We start from the raw sequence: 20,916 nt of genomic DNA, 5'->3' as shown, positions 1-20,916 counted from the left end.
GACAATGTACTCCTCGCTTTTGGTTTACGGGTCTTTGTCTTTCTTATTTGTCATAATCCCATCTCACTGATAATGAAACACTAATAGAATACCAGAAAGACTTCATACAGATAAGAAGCAAGTTTCTCTTCATAAAAAGAACTAGAAAAAAAGTTTGTGTGTGCTTTGTACAAAATAAATTATTTTGGTCTGTTATGAGGAAGTGCATTAAGCGGAAGTTTCATAAAGAGGGTAAGTAAAAACCGGGATATTTTAACATTGATAGGCAATTTTCCTGGACCAGCAGAAAATGACATACGAAAGGACAACTAAAATCAGGGTTCCTTTGTAACAGTATTGGATTAGTTATTATCAATATTTAAAAAAGTTCTTTATGTAATTATAAAATAAAGTTCTACTATACTCTTTTATGTGAAACATTGAATAACTGTTTTATTTTTATAACAATAAGTTGATTATAAATTATTGTATGAAGTAAATATGATCTTATAATTATAGAGGTATTTGACTGGAAAATGAAATATGATGAGAGTGACAACCCTGTTGTAAGAGCATCTCGTCTTTTGACTGACAAAGTGACAGATCTTTTTGGTAATAATTTATTGTTTATTACAGTAAACTGGGCTTTCCACTTGCTATTCACCATTCAAATAGTGTTGAATTAGCAGAAGTTTAATACGCAATTTCGACCAAATAACTGGCTCTATTTGTTTGGGGATTCATCACTTTATTTTTTTGTTGTATAATTTGTTATTTTTATAGCATGTCAAATGTGAAATTGTTATTTTTTTTTTTTTGAGAAATATTTTTTCTTGGCAAATTTATGTAAAATATAGGAAACTAAACTTATTTTAATTCTACAGTTATATTTATTCTGATTAATTATTACAGATATTATATTACCATCTGCAAGAAGAGAAATTACAATTTTAATTGATAAGTCATTTGACTGTAAAATTGTTTTGCAATTTAAATTTACTTAATTGAGCAGAATTTTATGCTTATAAACTTGGACTAAGCTTGATTGTAGACTTGACTGAACTTGATATGATTGATTGACTTTGTAACTAAAACTAGAGTTAGTCATGATTTTCATTGTGTAGGAATTTTGACTAGTAACGTCCGTTTCTCAGCATAGTTAGCATCGTCGATGGACAGAACGTTTCAAGATAAATCCTAAATTTTCATTTAACAAAAACTTATAATTTTTATCAAGCTGATACTAGATTTATTTTAAGTATAATCAACAAATAGTCAAGAAAAATATTAAGTAGGACAAATACTGTAAATACCAACACAGATTTGTTTAATACTTAAAGAAATGAAACTTACTGTTCAATGATGTTGGAGTTTACAGCTCTGTCACCTAGCGATAAATCGAAATAATCCCTAATGCAAAGTACAATTTAGTAAGTGACAGTAACAACAATTGGTTTCATCAATGCATTTGATACTCTTGATCCACAGATTGTTGAAATTTATAATTTAGGAAAAAGGATTTTGTAATTGCATAAGTGATATAATTTTTTTCTTAAATTTGGCTTGAATTCATACTATTCAGTTTGAAACAAAAAATGAAATAATTTACTAAAAAAGGAAAAATTATAGGTGGGCTTTTCCAAAAAACAGAACTGTCAGAGGTTTTAACTGAAATAGTAAAGATGGATCCAAACTTTGACAAGGAGAAATTTCTTAAGGAATGTGAAGATGAAATTATACCAAATATTTTAGAAGTAAGTATCAGTTACATTACAAATAGATTTCTTAAATATTAGTGAATTTTTGAGATTTTATGAACTCAAGCTAGAGTTTTAAAAATCTTAAACATGCTGTGATCTCAGGTAAGTCTATCTTATTAATATGATATAGTTTAATTTTAAGTATTATTTTTGTTGTCAAGTGACCTAAAACAACTTTTTATTGTCAACTTAATTAAAATAAAACCTTAGTTAGAAATATGTGATTTACTACAAAAAATGAATAAGTCATTTGTTAAATGGAGTTTTCATTAACTTTTAAAATAATATGTTTAGTTTTTTCTTTAATATTTCCATACTCAATATCTCTTTCATTCAGCTGTTATCAAGCTGGGGTATTTAAAAAAAAGTATTGTTGAATCAAATATTTTAGATTTTACTTAATAAGAAGTCTGATGTCATTAACACATTTTCTTTAACAGAATTTTTATATTTTCAGTTTGGTTCAAACTCTGATAGAGTAGTATAATTTACTGAGTCAATCTGCGGCACTATTTTTACAAACTCTGATTTATTTGCCATCCTAACCCAGTCAGACAAGGACTGTAATTGTAAAATTTACAGTAATTGTGAATTTGTTACTAATTTGACTTTATTTGTGAGTTAGTTAAAAATAATATACCAAAAAATTTACTTAGTTTAAATATTTTAAAATGAGAATACTTGAAAAATTGATATAGTACGAGGGTTGCTATTTATATTTCTGGCCTAATAATGAAAAAACAAATATGTAGGATCGAAATTGGTTTTATTGTTTTTCAAAATATTCTCCATGATAATCAATACACTTTTGCATGCGTTTGAACCAATTTTCAAAGCACTTTTTCCAGTCCGATGGAGGGATCTCCAAAACATGCGTTTTGAATGCATCAACCGCTTCTTCGAGGGTCCAAAATCGTTGTCCACGTAATTTATTTTTTATGTGTGGGAATAAGATGAAGTCATTGGGTGCCAAATCAGGGCTGTACGGTGAATGACCCATCAGTTCGATCTTTCGCTCTGTCAGAAATGTCTTTGTTTGAATCGATGTGTGAGAGCTCGCATTGTCATGATGAAGAATGATTCGCCTGTTCTTCTGCTTTTTTCGAATTTCTCCGATGACTTCTGGCAAACAAATGGTCGTGTACCATTCAGAATTGACCGTCCTGCGTTGCTCTAACGCCACTGTTGCAGACCTGCCAACTCTCCTGCTTTTAGCAGGAGTCTCCTGCTTATGTCTCAAATCTTCGCCCTCAGGCCTTCAGGGTGTTTTCTCCTTCTTTTTTCTATTTAGTGCAAGATAGAGGAAAAAAAAACAACAATTTGTGCAATTTCCTTCCCAACTTGTGCTTCAGATCATGCTGGGCATTTATTTAGAAAAACTTTGCCCCGTAACATCACTAAAAATTATGGTGTGTGAACCAAAACAGCAGTAATAACCAATGAAATGGCAGAATCGGAGATATCTTGGACACCATTAGGCAAAATGTTTTTTTACTTTCTATAGATGCCAGTTTTTTTTTTTTTAAAATAATGCTAAATCAGCAACATCTGCAGTTTTAAAACAGTAGCAGTTAAAAAAAAAATTAAGAAATGCATTTATAAAGTATTGTATTCATTATTGACATATTTTGTTAGTTTTGAACTTCTTCCTAAATTTGAAAAAATCAAAAGATATGTTTTAATATAATTCTATAGAACCTTATATTTTATAGTAAGAACACGCATCTTTATTAGTCAGTGTCAGAATCTTATTGTGGTCTATTTTATGTAATGTAAATAATATATTTTGAAATAAACTACTTGTAGGAAGTGTGAATCAGGTTTAATTTTCAATATTGCGCTATATCGTGATACAGAAAGAGTCTCCTGCTTTTTTATTTTCTAAGGTTGGCAGGTCTGCTGTTGCCACATGACCATTAATGCCGAAGAAACAGGCAATCATTTGTTTTGATGTGCTTCTTCCTCGAACAACTTTTGTTGGTTTTGCCTCGTCTTGGAAGACCCATGCAGTTGATTGCTGTTTTGTTTCCGGCTCATATGCATAGATCCATGATTCGTCACCTGTGTAGATGTTATACACAGCCTTTGATGTACCTTGAATGTATTTTTCCAACATTTCCTTGCACCATTCGACACGAGCCTTTTTTTGAGCGTTTGTCAGATTATGCGGGATCCAACGCGAACAAAATTTTTTTAAAATGTTCATGCAATATTTTATTGATGCTAGTCATACTAATGTCCAAAGACGCCTCTATCTCACGGTATGTCACATAACGATCTTGCTTTATCAATTCACGCACAGCATCGATCTTTTCTGGCACAACAACGGATTTTGGACGACCTGCACGGGATTCGTCCTGGATTGAACATCGACCACGATTAAATTCGTTATACCAATTTTTTACAGTGCTGTAGGATGGCGCTTTATCGCTGAATAAAGAATTAAGTTCATCGAAGCACTCTTGTCATGACGATCCACGTCGAAAGTTATGAAAAATAATGGCACGAAAATGTTTACGATTCAACCATTTTTTGAAAGAGAAGAACTTTTCAATTTACTGTCAACAACACAAATAAAGCTATAATGGTAAACTGTCTGCTGAATTTATGTTTAAAAATACCAAACTTTCGATTAAAATCGTCTGCGGTCGCCTAGCAACACTTACTGTTGCCAAGGCCAGAAATATAAATAGCAACCCTCGTAGTAAAAAAAAAATAATAGTCGTAAAAAATTTTTTTTTTTGCACTTTGTAAAATAAATAATCATAAATAATTTTTTTTTTGTTTTTTGAATTTTTTTACTTTTAAAAATTTTATCAGTTAACAGAAGAAACAATAACAGTAATTTTTGAAAATGAATTTTCTTATACATCTGCAGATTATTTTTTTCAGGTTCATTAAATTAGCAATTTTTTTCACTATTAAGGAGTTATTATCTATGCACTTAAACATTAGATACACAAAATTAGCAATTTTTATCACCAATTAAGGGGTTATTCCTACATTAAATTGGCAATTTTTCTTCACTATTAAGAAGTTATTATACACAGTATACTCTCTATCTCAAAAACCTTTTTTTGTCAAAAAAATATTTCCCCCCATGGCATTATATATCTACCTATTGTTAATTTGAATTCTAATATCCAAGAGTTTCGTCTCGAAACCTTGTTACGTCGAATTATTTTTCGAAATAGAAATAGAATTTTTTTTTGGAAAAATCAAGTATTGTCAAGTAAGTATTGTAAATGAATTCTTTTCTATTTAATGCATAACTATTTTTGTCTTATTTTTAAAAAGAAAATTATCATTGTTGTATTTAAATTTATAGTCCACTATCATTACATATTTAATAGTAGTAATTCTTATGTTTCATGATTCTACTTTTTAGAGTATTTAGAATATATTTTTTAATTTTTTAGGACATATTCAGTCCTGAACTTGTCTCAAAAACTCAATATCTCAAAACTTTTTTAGTGTCCATTCAACTTTGAGATATAGAGAGTATACTGCATTAAAATGTTGAATCTTTGGGATTGGATATTTCAAATTCATGTTTTTCCCTATTACTATAGCAGCAAATAAATTGCTAAGTTAACCAGAATTTTTTTTTTTTTTAGGAATTTTCAGAAAGCCCTTTAAAATATTCAAAAAATTTAAACAATCAACATAAATTTTTTTTTTTATTGTTTTAAATAAATTTGGTGCTGGCATAACTGTATTCTTCTAGAAAATGATCAGTAGGTTATTAAAAATCCTCATTATAAATAAATATTGGACGCTTGTTGATTGTATTTTTATTTAATTTTTTTTACTTGTACTTTTTACTCTAAAGTACAAGTGTGTTTAGTAAAAGCACTAAAGTACTTTTGTTTAAAGTACAGAAAGCCTTTTAAAATATTCAAAAAAATTTAAACAACATAAATTAAAACTTTTTTTTATTGTTTTGCATAAATTTGGTGCTAGCATAAATGTACAATGTATTATTTTAGGAAGTGATCTGTAGGATATTAAAAATCCTCATTGTAAATAAGCATTGGATGCCAGGGCTCGGAAAAAATCCTGATTTCCGGGTTTTTCGCTAACCGTGATCCGAAAGTTTCCGGAGATTGAAGGTTCATAAGTTTCAAAAAATCATTGACCACAAAAGTTTCCGGAAATCAAATTTTCAAAGGTGAAGCTTAAAAACACAGTTTATTTTATTTGTTTTTAAGAGAACCAGATATTTTATAAGCTTATATCAAAATTAATCTTCATTTTTTATCAGTAAATAGTTATAATCATAAACTCAAGAAAGAAAGACGTATTTGTAAATTTCAATTACTTCTCCAGGTCTTTCATAGTTATGTAAAATTTTTTAAATATATTCTAAGTAAACTAAAAAATATTGAGAAAAAGGAAAAAACCTTGTTTAAACTTTTTTCTAATTATTTGATTTAAACTTTTTTTTTTTACTCAAGAAATTTTCCGGAATTTTGACTTGGGCTCACAATCACCCCTGTTGGACGCTTATTCATTCTAATTTTATTTAATTGTTTTACATTATTGTTTTTTTTGAACTAAAGTGCAAATTATATTATTTTAGGCAATGATACGAGGAGATTTAGAAATTTTGAAGGATTGGTGCTATGAAGGAGTAAGTAAGCTTATATTAAAGTGTTTATTTATGTCTATTATTCTGTTTATATTCTGTCATAAGAGAATGTTTCTCTTTAATAGCCATTTAATGTGTTAGCAACACCTATCAAAACAGCTCAAAGCTTAGGATACCATTTTGATTCCAAAGTTCTTGATGTAATGAATGTGGATGTGAGTATAAGTCATATATTTCTTAATTCTGAGACAATAATATTTATTTGGCATTTAATTATTATCTTTTTTAATTATTATCATATATTTCTTAATTCTGAGACAAGTAAAATTTATTTAATATGAAATAATTTATTTTTAGATGATTATTTTTATTGAAAATTTTCAGCTTCTTTATAAAGTTTTTTTTTATGTTTTGAAAAAATAAATGGGTAATCTAATGTTCAAAGAATTAAGTGTTTTTAAAATTGCCTTAAAAATATTTACGAAGTTCAAAAGCAGATCGATCATATCGGCCTAGTTTAGAAGCAAAGATCATGCAAGAGGATTTAACTCAGTGCGAAAAAAATGCTGTCATTTGCAATCGCTTGTTACTGTCCTTGGTGTCGTTTTACTTTGTTCCATTACTTATCTAACTGTTTTTGGATAAGAAATTAATAAGTAAATAAACATAATTTAACTATTTAAGTCTTTTAAAATAATGTTCACACATATGCTGTCTTGTAAATCAGGGGTCTGTCTAGGTTTTTCTGAGAGTTACCTATTTTGTGAAAATTAAGACATAATTTATGAAAATTAAGAAATTGAAAAATCGACACATTAATTCAATTTACGCATGTTAACACATTAAATCAACACAATAATTATTGAAAAATCAACACAAAAATATGGATTTATCGTTTCTAGATTCAAAAGTAAAATTTTAAGAAAAAGTAGTATGTGAAACTACCATTTTTTCTACAGTTGAATTTGTGAGGGTACCGCTAAACGGTAGTAAATTTGGCCTGGATAGACCCCTGTAAATGATTGTCTAAAATGATGATTTGATTTATTTTTTGCCAATGATGAATCAGTAAAAGGTCTGAGATGACAGTTGCTCCTACTAATTCATTACCCTTCAGAACTGCTAGCTTCTTACCCATGCACATTTGAGTTGTCATGTCATGGTAAATACTTGCTAGCAGACACATTAATTCACAATAAAATTTAGTTTTAAATAAAAATATTTTAGAATTGAACTTATATTTGTGAGAACACATCTTCTTAAAAATTCTGATAGGGAAATGTTATTGGTAGGTTGTTATCAGTGACAAAAGTGGTTATCTGAGGCTCAGAAATTCTTACTTGATTCGTTTTACTTTTGCTTTTAAAAAAAAAATGAAATCTTATTTGCTAATTTTTTTAAACTTAAGTTGTTAATTATCGGAATTGATTTTTCTGATGGGCTGTTCATATAATAATTGTTTAAAAAATATTTTTGACCCCTCCTTCCCTTTTTCGCACTTCACTATATCCTTCCCATTTTTTGCTTTACTATATTTCATAAACATATCTTAGTAGACCAGAAACGAGACACTTATATTTCATTCTTCAAATTTTATTTTTGTGCATTATAATGACATTGGTGAGTAAGCATAAAAATAATGACTTAATTTGATGATTATGTTTAATTATTTTGATAAACAAAGGTAAAAATAATAAAAATATGTAATGTCCCTCCCTTGTCCCAAACTGTCTCAATTTTGAGGAAACCCCTCTTTCCTTTCTAAGAGTGAGTTTATATGTGTACAACCGCTACATTTACTGCAAAATAATATCAGCCCTCATTGGACCAATATTTATTTATCTTGAAAAAGCCGATATTTTTCCGACATAGGCCTCATATAGAATTCTTAAATTACCTATTTTATATCCATTATTCAGCCAATATTAGCCCTATATAGAATTGTCCTTTTCAATCAATATCGGCTGTTTACAAAATTGTTATTGCCCAATATTAACAGCCATTCTAAGACTAATCTTAAAATAATCTCTAATTCCTTGCTTTAAGTGTTATAATTTTCTAATTTTACCATAGCATTGCAAGTCACTTCGGACTTATGGTGATTTAAGACCCCTTAAACACAACTCAGGCCACCATGAAATAATAATTGGTCGTTAACCTGATCAGTTATTGTCAATAAAGTGTAAAGGAATGGATTACTGATTCATATTTTTGTGATTCATATTATGCATCAGTAAATTAAATCTTGACTTCCAGGCTTCTAATGTATTGCCAGCTTTTCTGCAGAAAGGTAAAGGTAATAATGTTGTAAAAAAAAAAAAAAGACTTTCAAATGATTGTAATAAGATTTAGAGTGACATGTAAACAGACTAGTAAAAGTGGATATACACTAATGACACTTTTAAATTAATAGTTCTCAGGTCAACAACTAATTTCTCTTGGTTTTTATGCCTACACTTGATAACTGAAAATTTTGTTCTGAATAATTCAAGCCTTTGTAAGAAGTTATTGATTATTTGAAGAAATTACTGTTACTCTTTGTAAGTTTATTAACAATGTGTTGAAAAACCCTAGCCCGTTCCTTTGATCATGTAACTGTGTGAAGTAAAAATATTCATTCAAATCAATATTTCAAATATTTATATTCAAATGTTTATATTCAATTATTTATATCCAAATACTTATAGTCAAATATTTATATTCAAATTATTTATATTCAATTATTTATATCCAAATATTTATATTCAAATATTTATATTCAAATATTGTTATAATGAAATATTGTTATAATCATTGTTTCAAAGTAAATCCATAAACACCTCTCAAGTCCATAATTTGTTTGCCTGGTCGATTCTTCCTGATAATTTGTTTGTTAGTTTTTATGAGGTAGTATTATTACTCAAGGGTCAGGTTGTCCTCTTTGTCAGTTGTCTCCCCTCTGACTTACCTGGCTTGGTTGACCCAGGCAGTAGCTAAATGAATACCATTGTTTTTGGGATCTAATATACATCTAGCCTAACATAATGTTTTCAAATATAAAAGAATTGATGGTGGAGCTAGAAGATGCCAAAAACTTTGATTGCTGGCCTTCATTAATGTGAATTTCAAACTGATCATTGTATTGAAGTGGCGACAGAAAGAACTTCAGGGAGAAATGTTCTAAAGAATTCACCCTGGACTGTTGTGTCAATGATGATGAGGCACAACAGTATAATTGTGAATTAAACTTACAAATCACATAACTATGACTACATAAACATAAATAAAATGCACAAATTTGAAATATTTAAAAGTTAAATAATTTAATGAAGTAATAATAATTGTTTAGTGTGTACTAAATGATTCTCTTAAATATTAATTTTATTTATTTTTGCCGATGATGAATCAGTAAAAGGTCTGAGATGACAGTTGTTCCTACTAATTCCTTACCCTTCAGGGCTGCTAGCTTCTAACCCATGCACATTTGAGTTGTCATGTCATGGTAAATACTTGCTAGCAGACATACTAATTCACAATAAATTTAGTTTTAAATTAAATGAATTAGAATTGAATTTATATTTGTGATAACATATCTACTTCAAAATTCTGATAGGGAAATGTTATTGGTAGGTTGTTATCGGTGACAAAAGTGGTTATCTGAGGCTTTCAAACTTTTCACCTGTTTTGTTTTAATTTAAATTTTTTAAACTTATTTGCTCACCTTCAAGGTGTTAATTTGTGCTACTGATACTAGCTTGATCACCTGAAATTTAAAAAAGCATGTATGTTATTATTACATTATGTATATTTTTTATTTATTTCTTACTAATATTGTATATTTTATGCTTTATTTTCTCAAAAAATATTATTTCATGTTGAAGATAGATAATTTTTCATTGTTTTAAATTTTTTAATTATACTAATGCATTAAGAAGTCTAATGATTAAATTCATTATATAATTCAACCCTGTTAACCATTGTTGTGTTAAATACAATTCAATACAAGTATTTGCAATCATTAATCATTGCATATTACACTTGTAATCATATTTATAAAAATTTTTTATGTTTGTAAACATACAAGTAATCATTATTAATAATTAAAAGGAATAATCTTTTTTTATAAATATCTAATCTTGATTACATAAAATCATTACGGTTTGTTATCTTGATTACCCATCAGTTTTATTCTGCTCAATTTTTGTATGAAAGTAATAATTGTGATCCTTAGTATGCTACATTTTATGCAAGAGCTAAAAAGTAGCTTATTTTAATTAAATTAATTTTTATAACAATTATTTTGTGTAAGCAGAAGCAATAAAATATAATTTTTTCTAAAATACAAAGCAATTTAAATTTTTTTACATGCTTTTACATATTTACCATTAAAACAAAATCTGAGAAAAAGCAATGCATAAATATAAAAAGGGACAGAAAATTGTTATATCCTACTTAAGATTTTTTTTTTTTTTGTATTTACTATTAGAATTGATTTGTAAAAAAGAAGGATTTTATCTTCAGTTTGTGTAAATATAGAATAGTCTGTAAGAATCTTAATTTAAAAAAAAAAATTATTATTATTATTTTTTTTTGAAATTTGAAATTTGTAATATATATTTATGTTTGTTTATCTATTTAAAAGCTGATAAAATGTTCAAATACATGTTTTATATTATTTAATAATAATTTAGTTAAAATATTTGTTATATTTCTTACTAAAAGAGTTGATATTGTTATTCAGTTATTATTAATTGATTTCTGAATGAATGAAATGATTGTTATTTTATTCTTGGTCAACGTCTTTATGAAGTGTTACGCAATTCGTCAGTTAGATGTCTAATAAAGATTAAATTAGTTTAGATCAAATGTTAAGATTCTTGGCAGAATAAGTCTTTTATTTTTTTAATTTTGATTCATTAACTATATATTCAATAAGTTTTAAATGCATATGTATTCCAATAAACTTGAAATTAAGTGGGTGGACCCTGGAAAACAGTGCCTTATGTTTGAACTACAAAGTTTCGAATGTTGTCAATTTTCGTAAGATATTAGTTAGGTTTTAAATGACTTAATATATTAGAATTTTATATGTGTAACTTTTTACTCAATTGATGTAGAAAAGGTTTAAAAAGTAATCGTTTTTTACAAATTGATGTAACCCTCTCATACAAGTATGTCAATTATTTACTTAAATCTACATTTAAATATCAATAAATTAGACTTCTTTAAAATCCTTATAAACTATTCATAAATTCAATTAAAAAAACTATCTTTAAAAATATATATAAATTTATTTTTGAATCTCAATGTTTAATTTGTGTATAAGTCAATTTGATTCAGTAGTAAGAATAGTTGTTTGTAATTTATTTTGTTTAACACTTTATAAGGTCAGAGGAGATATACTTCTAACCGATTTAATTAATTTTTAAATGTTCATGGAGAGCTATTTTCCCACTATGATTTGTTATGCGTCCATCTGCTGATAACCTCAGAAAATAAGATAATAATAAAAAGGAAATGAAGGACTGAGTTTACATAAATGTCAGTTACAGTAAAAGCAAGTGTGAGATCAAGAAAAGAGGCCAATACTGAGAAACTATTTTTTTCTTTCGCATTTGTTCATTTGAATATTTCTCGTGTAGTCTATTTGTAGTTTAAACACAGAATTTATAAAATGTTTTTTTATTTTTAGGCACAGAAGTTTAAATTTATGACCAATTCTTTACATTAGAGGGAATTATGTAACCCACAATCAAATTAAAAACCCACTGACCTTACCATCAAAGAAATGGTCTTAAAACTCAAATTAATTTTAGTTAATAAGCTGAATGAATTTCTTTTCATAGCTCAATCTTTAAAAAAAATATTTTAACATAACATTACTAAACAAAAATGAACTTATAAAGGGTTAAAGACTATTTTACTGCTATTCATTACAGCGTTCACAGTGTTTGATGTTAATATGTTTTATTTTTATTTTGCGTTTTTCAGCTGGCTATGGGGAAAATGATGGAGCAAGGTCCGGTTTTAGTTTTGACTTTTAACTCACAACAGATTTTAGTTGTTCGTGATGCCAAAGCAAATGTTGTGGAAGGTGACCCTGTAAGTAAATTAATCACCCACTTTCTTTTTTATTAAAAATTAGACGCCTTTAATTTTATTCGTTAATTTCATCTAGAAAAATATTTTTGATGTGTTTTTATCATTTTATTATGTAATTGCAACAAACTGAAATGTTTGAGAGGACATTATAATGTGGCAGAAGAAAAATTCTGTTTCACCTTCATCAATATTTCAATGTTTGGATAAAAAAGTGTTCAGTTAAGCTTAGAGTAAACTGTAAAGTTTCAAATCTGAAAAATGTTTTCAGAATATCAAAATGCGAACGAATTATTGGGAGATTACTTTCCCGTTGTGTAACCCTAAGTAATCCTTTTGTATTTTGATATTTATAAAACTTGTCTTTTCATATTTTGCTGAAGGAAATTTAAAATTTTTTACTGATTGTTTTCTTTTTCTTTTTTTATTCAGAATAAAGTTTTAAAAATGCATTATTATTTAATTTATTATATTTTATGACTTGTTTTTTCTTTAATTTTCCAGAATAAAGTTTTGAGAATGCATTATGTTTGGGCCCTTTGTAGAGATCAAACTGAGCTAGATCCCAAAGCTGCGTGGAAGTTGCTCGATTTATCAGCCAGCAGTACAGAGCAGTGGTTATGAGTATAGCTATTTTAGAAATGTATATAAAATGTAAGATTTTAATGTATTTTTTAAACTGACTATTTATTTAACTGCTTACTTATTAAAAGCCAGCTTTTTCTCTAATTTTGGTTATAATCTGATCAACAGAATACATTTTTTTTAGACTACATTAACAAGAACTGTAGTTAAATTTTTTTTTTTACTATTTCCTTTTCCTAAGTAATAGTGCTGATAAATAATCAAGTAAGCTTTAAATTGAATTTCTGTAATGCTTCTATTCTCTGCTGTATTTATTTATTTATTAAGATTAATTTGTAAAATTATTAAGATCAATTTGTTATTTATTTAATAAGAACTTTTTATTCTAAAATATTTTTCTTTTCATTTTTTGTTAGTGTGGAAATTTTAATCCATTTCCCTTTCAAAATAAATTTAATATCTTCAACTGTTCCAAATTATGAATTAAAGAATGTAATAATAAACATATAAAAATTAGCTTTCTTATTTTATGTCATATTTAGATTTTTTTTTTCAATGAGGACTTACCCATTCTGCTAAAACTTTTTTAAAGGCAAGAAAACAAGTCAAATGTAATTTAAAATCTATTAATCAGGTCATTTTGGATTTCTCAAAGCATTTTACAATGGGTTATTTACTTATTTATTTTTATAAATGAGCAAAGTAGTGAATAAAATAAGGAATAAATTGTTAATAAAGTTGCAATTTTGCCAATTTTAATTGAGTTTCTTAAGCTTCGTTCAGAGCTTCCGAGTGGGTACTCTTCTCCTTTCAAAATCTGATTTTTAGCATGTAGCACATTTTAATCCTCTTTTTTAATGTTTTGGTCCTTTAAGTCCTCTTTTGAATAATTTCAAAATCTGTTTATGGAATTTTTTTGAATATGTTAAAATTTTGATACAGTTTAACTTTGTGTGTCAAACTCTCTACCCATTGTTCATACTGCCAGAAAGCCTATGACATTAGTCTTTTTTTTATTGTATTTATAGATCACTGGCCACAATTTTTGAAACTTGAGATTGTTCACTTTTAAGTTTTTTCATGTGAGTTTAGGAAGGTCAACAACTGCAAAGTTTTATCACTTCAAAATTCTATTGTTCCTTTTATTCATTTGATTTAAGAAAGATAAGATCAGCCATGTCACTTTTTTGTAGAACTGCAAAATATAAATTTTTATTTTTGCCGTCTACGAAGTGTAAAGTGGTTGAAATATCTTACTTGTTGTATCTTATTGCATATTATCTTATTGCATATTATCTTATTGAAGTAACTTTCTATCCGATTAGTTGTTCTTGAAATTTAAAGTATGATATAAAATCAAGATGTAGAATTTAAAAAAAAAAAAAGACTTAATTGGCTAAAATTTTTGAACATGAAATTTTATAAGATTTAATAGTCAATATTAATATCAATAAATTTTTATAAGATTTAATTTTAGAGTCATATACTCATTTACTACTTCTAGAAGATGGAAAAAATATTTTTTAATCCTTAAAAAATCTTAGTTGTTTCAAAAATCTCTTTAAATTATTTAAAATTAATTTAAGCCAATTAACAACTCAATATGCTGAAAAATTAAGGAGCGCTCACTATTTTTTTTCCACAAAAATAGTTAATTGCATTTGAAAACAAAAAATTTCTTCAATTGAAAATGTTGTGCTCTGAATAAAAATATGAAACAAATTATAATTTTAAACAGAATATTAAACCTTCAGATCGGAAATTATCAGGCTTGAGAGTTCTCTAAGTAATGATTATTCTAAACTTATCAAAAGTGTCATATAACACTAAAGTGAAATTATTGCATATATTTGTAGAAATATTTTTTAGTAAAATTTCTATTTTATTTACATTTATATTTATTAAATTGATATTTTATTTATTCTTTTTAATACAGTACAGAACCCGTTATCCGGAAATCAGAAAACCGGAAAACCAAAAAACCGGAACGAAATTCGATAAATTTTCCCGCCATTTTCGAAAAAAAATTTTTTTTTCCTCATAGGATCTTGGGATTTTTCTTTCTATTTTACTTCATCGTTTTTTCTTCTTTTTAAGATTATTTTCAAATTTTTTTTTTTTTAGTTGGGTTTAACAGTAAAAAAAACGGCTTTTTGTAGCGATTCAGAAAACCGGAAAAATCAGTTATCCGGAATAGCGATGGTCCCGATCGTTCCGGATAATTGGTTCCCTACTGTAGTAATTTTTATTAGTGTTAAAATTTTAATTTGAAAAAAACATAAGACGTTTTATATTACCAGTTTTTGTCTTTCAAAACTACATAGGCATACCTATAAGATTTATTTTTAATTCTAAAGTGATAAATCATTGAAAATTTTTTTCATTAATTACATTATCATTTTATTTAAAGAAATGGGAAATTTACAATTCAAAATTATCAGATTTGTCAAAGTGATGAATTAAGAAACCATATCTAATATACTTTTGAAAACTGTAATGTTTTTCAAAATTTTGTTAAAACTTTTTTTTTTTTTTTTTTGGATGATGGAAATATTGAAATATTTCCATGGAATCATATTATTAAAGATTGACGCTTATTTTCAAATTTGAGGGACATTTTCTAATCATTTTTACAATTTTGATGCTTTATGAAAAATTTAAAGGAGGTTATTAAATTCACTCATGATTTAATAAAGTTTTTCATATTTGTAAACTTAATTTAGTTAAGAAAACTCCAAAGCAGTTATAAAGACCTGCATATTTATAAATTACAAAGTTTAGAATCTTATTGAAAAATCCTGTACTTAAATAAGTTCTGCTGATTTTTTTTCTTAAATTTTTTATAAAGGAGACTAATTAAATAATTTATCATAATTCTTGAATATAACTATAAATAGTTTTTCTTAGCCTTCTTTTTAGCTACAAATGGTCCTCTTTTTCGCTTTTCTTTGGCTAAATTAAGTTGGAAGCACTTTTTGTTGTTTTGAGTTTGTACGAAAATTAAACACATGGTTAAAGAGATTTGTATTACAATTTTGAGAAGTGAGTAACACAATTATAAAGGAAAATTCATTTAACAGGAATTGAAATAACAGGGTTCCTACACAGTCAGGAAAACCTACAAAACCTGCAAAAGTCAGGCTATTCTAAAATTAAGCTAAAAAGTCAGGATTTTTCTTACATATTCATAAAGTCAGGAATTTTCGTACATATTCATAAAGTTAGGAAAATAAAAAAAACTATAGTTCATTCAAAGACTGACAGGCAAAAATAAAGTTTCAAGGAAAAATTCTGTAATTCAAAATATGTAATTTCCTCATAATAACATTCCTCTTTCCCTGGTAGAACCTGTCCTGTTAGCAATTTTCCTCTTGTTTATTCAATGATAAGGATTTTTTGATAGGGTTGCTAGGTTTATTGCTCTTTGTGTGAATAACTGGTTTACAGACAATAGTAGCTGAAACAACAGCAGAAAAATCAAAAAAGGAATTTTTACTGTTTTGTGATGCTGCCAAAAAAGAAACAAAGAACAAAAGAGTTTCTTAGAGTTTAATCCACAGCAAATGAGATTAGATAATTTTTTTCGAAATATTTACACAGAGAAAAAAAATTTGAAAATTTCTGGGAGGTTATAAAAATTGTTCTTATCCTCTCTCATGGTACCGCAACAGTCGAAGGGGGGTTTTCAATCAATAAAAGCTAATTGGTTGAAAACCTCAATGAAGACTCTATTATTTCACAAAGGCGTGTGTATGATTATGTTTCATTTATAAATGGAATAAAAAACATAGGCATTAATGAAAAAATGCTAGATGCTGTAAAAGGATCTAGAACAAGATGGAGACATGCATTAGAGGCAGAAGAAAAACAAAAGAATAAAAAAGCTGAAATTTCTAGAAAACGAATAAAAGAAAAGATAGATGATTTGAAATTAAGAAAATCTAAATTGAGGAAAACTGCTGCAACAGAACTGGATGTTCTTGATTCAGAAATTGTCAAACAACAAAATATGTTGAGAAATATTATGTAACATAGGTGCCACTGAGTTTCTCCGGAAGCTTACAGTATTACAGAAATAAATTTAAAAATACTGAAAAAAAAAATATTTTTGATTTTATTTTTCTCACAAGTTGCATAATTTTTCTATCCGAATTTTTATTTGTATATAATTAACTTTTCTTGACTTTTTCCCCCTTTATATTTCAATATTATCTTATAAAAGAAAAGTCAGTTTTAAGTGAAATTGTGATTTTTAAAAATTAATATTTTAATGTAACAAATGTTCTAGTATGTTTTAGGAGTAAATATTATTTGAGGATACTGATACATATCTCGCAGATTTGATTAACCCTTTATATCCTGACGACACTCATGCATTTGGTTCCACTTAACATTAAATAAAATAATATTTCCATAATCCAACAGATTTTCTTGATCTTTTTATTTAAATAGTTTTCGTATCTAACTACAGAAACACAGTGAAAGTTTAATCTAATCATGATAATTAAAAATATGTTTCACAAGTTTTCTGAAAATATAATTTGGGATATAAAGTGCTATTACGCAATTCCACTTTATATAAGTGTTTATCCTATTCAATCTATGATACTTATAACTAAGTAGCATATTATTACTAATTGAAACTGCAATGTTAAAAGTTTTGTTGGAGTGGGAAATGGCGGGTCAGGAATTTTATTGTAAAAGGTCAGGAAAAACCTGTCAGGATATTGTTTTCTCAAAATAGTGTAGGAACCCTGAATAAATGCCTGATGTTTTTATGTAATTTTTTGTTGTTTAGTAGAAAAGCTCCAAATACAAGAATTTCTGCATTACTATTAATACATTATTAATACAGTTGTTTCTCAATATTATGTTAACTATTGCATATGTATTATTAACTGTTTGAATTTTTCTTTTCAGGAAGCAAATTAACCTCTTGGAAGATTGTACAAAAGAACATAGAATATGTTAATATTTTGTTGTATATACTGTAAAATGAGCATTTCATCTGAGACTATTAACTCTCTTGGCAGCAAGCCCATTTCTTTGCGACAGGTTCAACCAGAAACACCTTTGCTCTTTTATGAAGGCTCTGCCAAAGAGTTGAAATAAATCATAGCAACATAAAAATTTTAGAAAACTTTTTTTTATGTGATGCTTTTTTTGTGCTGTGGTTCAGTTTTTTTGTTATATCGTGTTCTGATTATGGGTTGGATTCCAGCATTTCGACTAAATTAGCCGATATTTTTGTGTTGAATTCTGGTGGTTGACTAAACGATCAATGCTTTTGCTGTAGAGAAAATTGAATAATGAATCTGCTGTGGCTAAAAGTCCCTTTGGTGTGGTATAAAAATTAGGATAAATGGTTCTAACTCCAGCTTTATCAATTTCGTCTGACGCAAGTCAAAATTAAGTGTCACTTCAGCTTAATTTTATCATTAATTAATTTTTATTAAAATTAATTTTATTAATGTTAATTATATTATATTAATTATATTTAAGTAATTACTGAATTTTATCTGCATACCCGCTACCAAGTTAAATCCTGAAAAGACAGGTCGGATGGTGTATCGTAGGGCTGCAGGAAACTTGGATTTTTTATTTATTTATTTTTTAAAATCATATCTAGATGTTTTGTCACGTTTTATTTATTTATCTTTTTAAGGAATGAAGCAGGGGGCATTACTTTATTAAAAAGAGAAAAAAACAGCTTAAAGTTAATGTAACAGATTATATTTTTATTAATTACCGTAACATGCAAGATGGTGTTGTAGATTTTGAACTCAAAACTTAAATGATTTTTTTTCAAAGAAATAATTGAATTTTTGTGAAATATTATCTCAAACAAACCTGACTATAAACTGTTTTGAAAGATTGTAAGGTTGAAATAAGACAAACTCTTTAAAAGCTGAACAATTGACATTTATTGGCTCACAAAAATTCAGTCTTATCTTCTTCAAACAATTTCTAGTTTAGGGGCCATTCAAAAAGTACGTACATCCCAAAGGGAGGGGATTTGATATTTTGTACGATGGGGAGGAGGGGAGGTATTATACAAAGTACGTACATTATAAGCATACACCAAATTTAAATTTGACTTTTTCCTACACATGTATTATACATATGTTTGTTCTTGTATTTTTTTCACACGGCGACCACTTCTTAGAATGAGCAAATCAGTTCTCAAAAAAAATTGTCTCGCAAAATAAAAAATTGCAAACATCAAAAATTTGGAATGTCCTTGGGAAAATACTGTAGATTAATTGTATTGATTGTAGGAAATTATTATGTTGATCCGATAAGATTGTTTTATTTATTGATTCAAAGATAAAGTTGGGTGTTATTGTTTAAATAATTTAAATGAATAAATTATTTTAAATAAATATTTAATTTTATTTAAAACATAACTATTTTAATTTTTATGAAAAAGGGGGGTAGACTAACAAAATGTACATACTCTAAGGGAGGGGGTTAAAATTTCTCCATTTTTGTGTACGTACTTTTTGAACAGCTCCTTAGACATCAAGAATAATTTGATAGAATTTTCCAGAGAATTTCTTGAACACAACAGTACCTATAAAACTAGATTTATCCATATTCTTTTCATTCAAGAAGGTCATGTGTGAAAGTCCATGAGAGGAGACCTAAACTTTATAACCTGAATTTTACCATTCTCCGGTTAAGGCGGCAGATCTACTATTCTTTCTGCATTAAAACGAATGGGCCTTCATCCTAGTCCAAAACATGAAGATAGAAGAAAACGCAGCACCTGTTGGGATAAGACCATGAATTAAGTTGTTGGCAAAGTCCTCTGTTAAGGATTAAAAACAGTTATAGATAAAAGATTGTCCAAGCATTATCTAAACTAACAACCTAAATTTAAAGAAGAGCTGTACACAAACTCGTCATCTCTGAATGGCTACTCAAACCCACTATCATAAACTTTTATGCCTGACAAATTTGAATTTAAATTATACAAATGAAATTTTAATTAGCAGAACTATGAGATGATTTGAAAAACATATTAACAAAAAAGACTGATTGGCTGTTGAAATACGTCTCAATACATTTGAAAATGAAATTTTTTGTCCTTTGAAAATCATTATAAATATGAACTAAGCTTTCTTCCTATGGATGAAGAGCCCTATAAAGGTAAGCAACGAGGCACTTGTAGTTAAAATTTGTAATAAGATTTACAGATTTATCTGCAACAATCCATATTGTATTGTTATTGTAGTTGTAATGTTTACAATGTCACTTGTGTTGTTTGCTTGCCATTTAATTTGTAAACCCATTTAACTTTAGCTGAAGGTTAAAATATTATTACTTTAGCGAAAGCAGCTCTCAAGATGGGCCTGAGAATAAACGAGAACAAAACTAAATATTTGCCCTGTACTGCAACTAGCATTAATAACACCCATTTAGAAACTGAAGAATATAAATTTGAGATCGTTGACAATTTTGTTTGCTTGGGTTCTGTAATCAACAACAGGAACAATATTTCAATGTAAGTATAAAGGAGAATTACTATAACCAGTAGATGTTTTAATGGAATTCGAAAATACATAAACTCTAATGTAATTCATAGAAAAACAGAAGTTTTATTATATAAATCTCTTGTGAACCTGGAAATGAATCCTGGATGAGGTTTTGTTGGATATCTTTGGGAGAAAGGTCTTGAGAAGTATTTTTGGAGGAATTAAAAAGAAATAGTGTGTGACTTAGAAGAACAAATTTAGAGCTTATCACTCATATAATGAACATGACATTATTAGCTTTATTAATCGACAAAGAATAAAATGGACAGGCCACGTTATCAGAATCGGCGAAGACCATCCCACAAAAAAGAGTTTTCAATGCTAGACCAGTTGGCACACGAAAAAGAGGCAGGCCAAATTTGAGATAGATAGCCTAGAAAAAGAC

The 20,916-nt window shown here is 27.6% G+C and overlaps 1 protein-coding gene across 2 annotated transcripts in view; it reads left to right on the top strand.

The window, feature by feature from the left end:
• LOC107449738 (mitochondrial import inner membrane translocase subunit TIM44) overlaps nucleotides 1-18,138 on the top strand; it is a 35,157-nt gene extending 17,019 nt beyond the window's left edge. The window contains exons 10-16 of one of the 2 annotated variants that reach the window (XM_087168310.1): nucleotides 499-591; nucleotides 1,609-1,733; nucleotides 6,322-6,372; nucleotides 6,456-6,545; nucleotides 12,301-12,411; nucleotides 12,913-13,062; nucleotides 17,914-18,138. In XM_087168310.1, coding sequence (XP_087024436.1) covers nucleotides 499-591; nucleotides 1,609-1,733; nucleotides 6,322-6,372; nucleotides 6,456-6,545; nucleotides 12,301-12,411; nucleotides 12,913-13,032 — 590 coding nt within the window. In that variant the 3' untranslated portion in view covers nucleotides 13,033-13,062; nucleotides 17,914-18,138. Of the gene's footprint in view, nucleotides 1-498; nucleotides 592-1,608; nucleotides 1,734-6,321; nucleotides 6,373-6,455; nucleotides 6,546-12,300; nucleotides 12,412-12,912; nucleotides 13,064-17,913 lie in introns of those variants that run through there. The other variant, XM_087168311.1, reaches the window with a different exon arrangement.
• Nucleotides 18,139-20,916: the final 2,778 nt, after the last annotated feature.

The sequence above is a fragment of the Parasteatoda tepidariorum genome, chromosome 7 (genome assembly GCF_982258835.1).
Source record: "Parasteatoda tepidariorum strain Cologne lab strain chromosome 7, Ptep-v5.0, whole genome shotgun sequence".
In the NCBI taxonomy this organism is placed as follows: Eukaryota; Metazoa; Arthropoda; class Arachnida; order Araneae; family Theridiidae; genus Parasteatoda; species Parasteatoda tepidariorum.
Note: the sequence above shows the minus strand (reverse complement) of the source record. Positions and strands in the feature narration are given on the sequence as shown.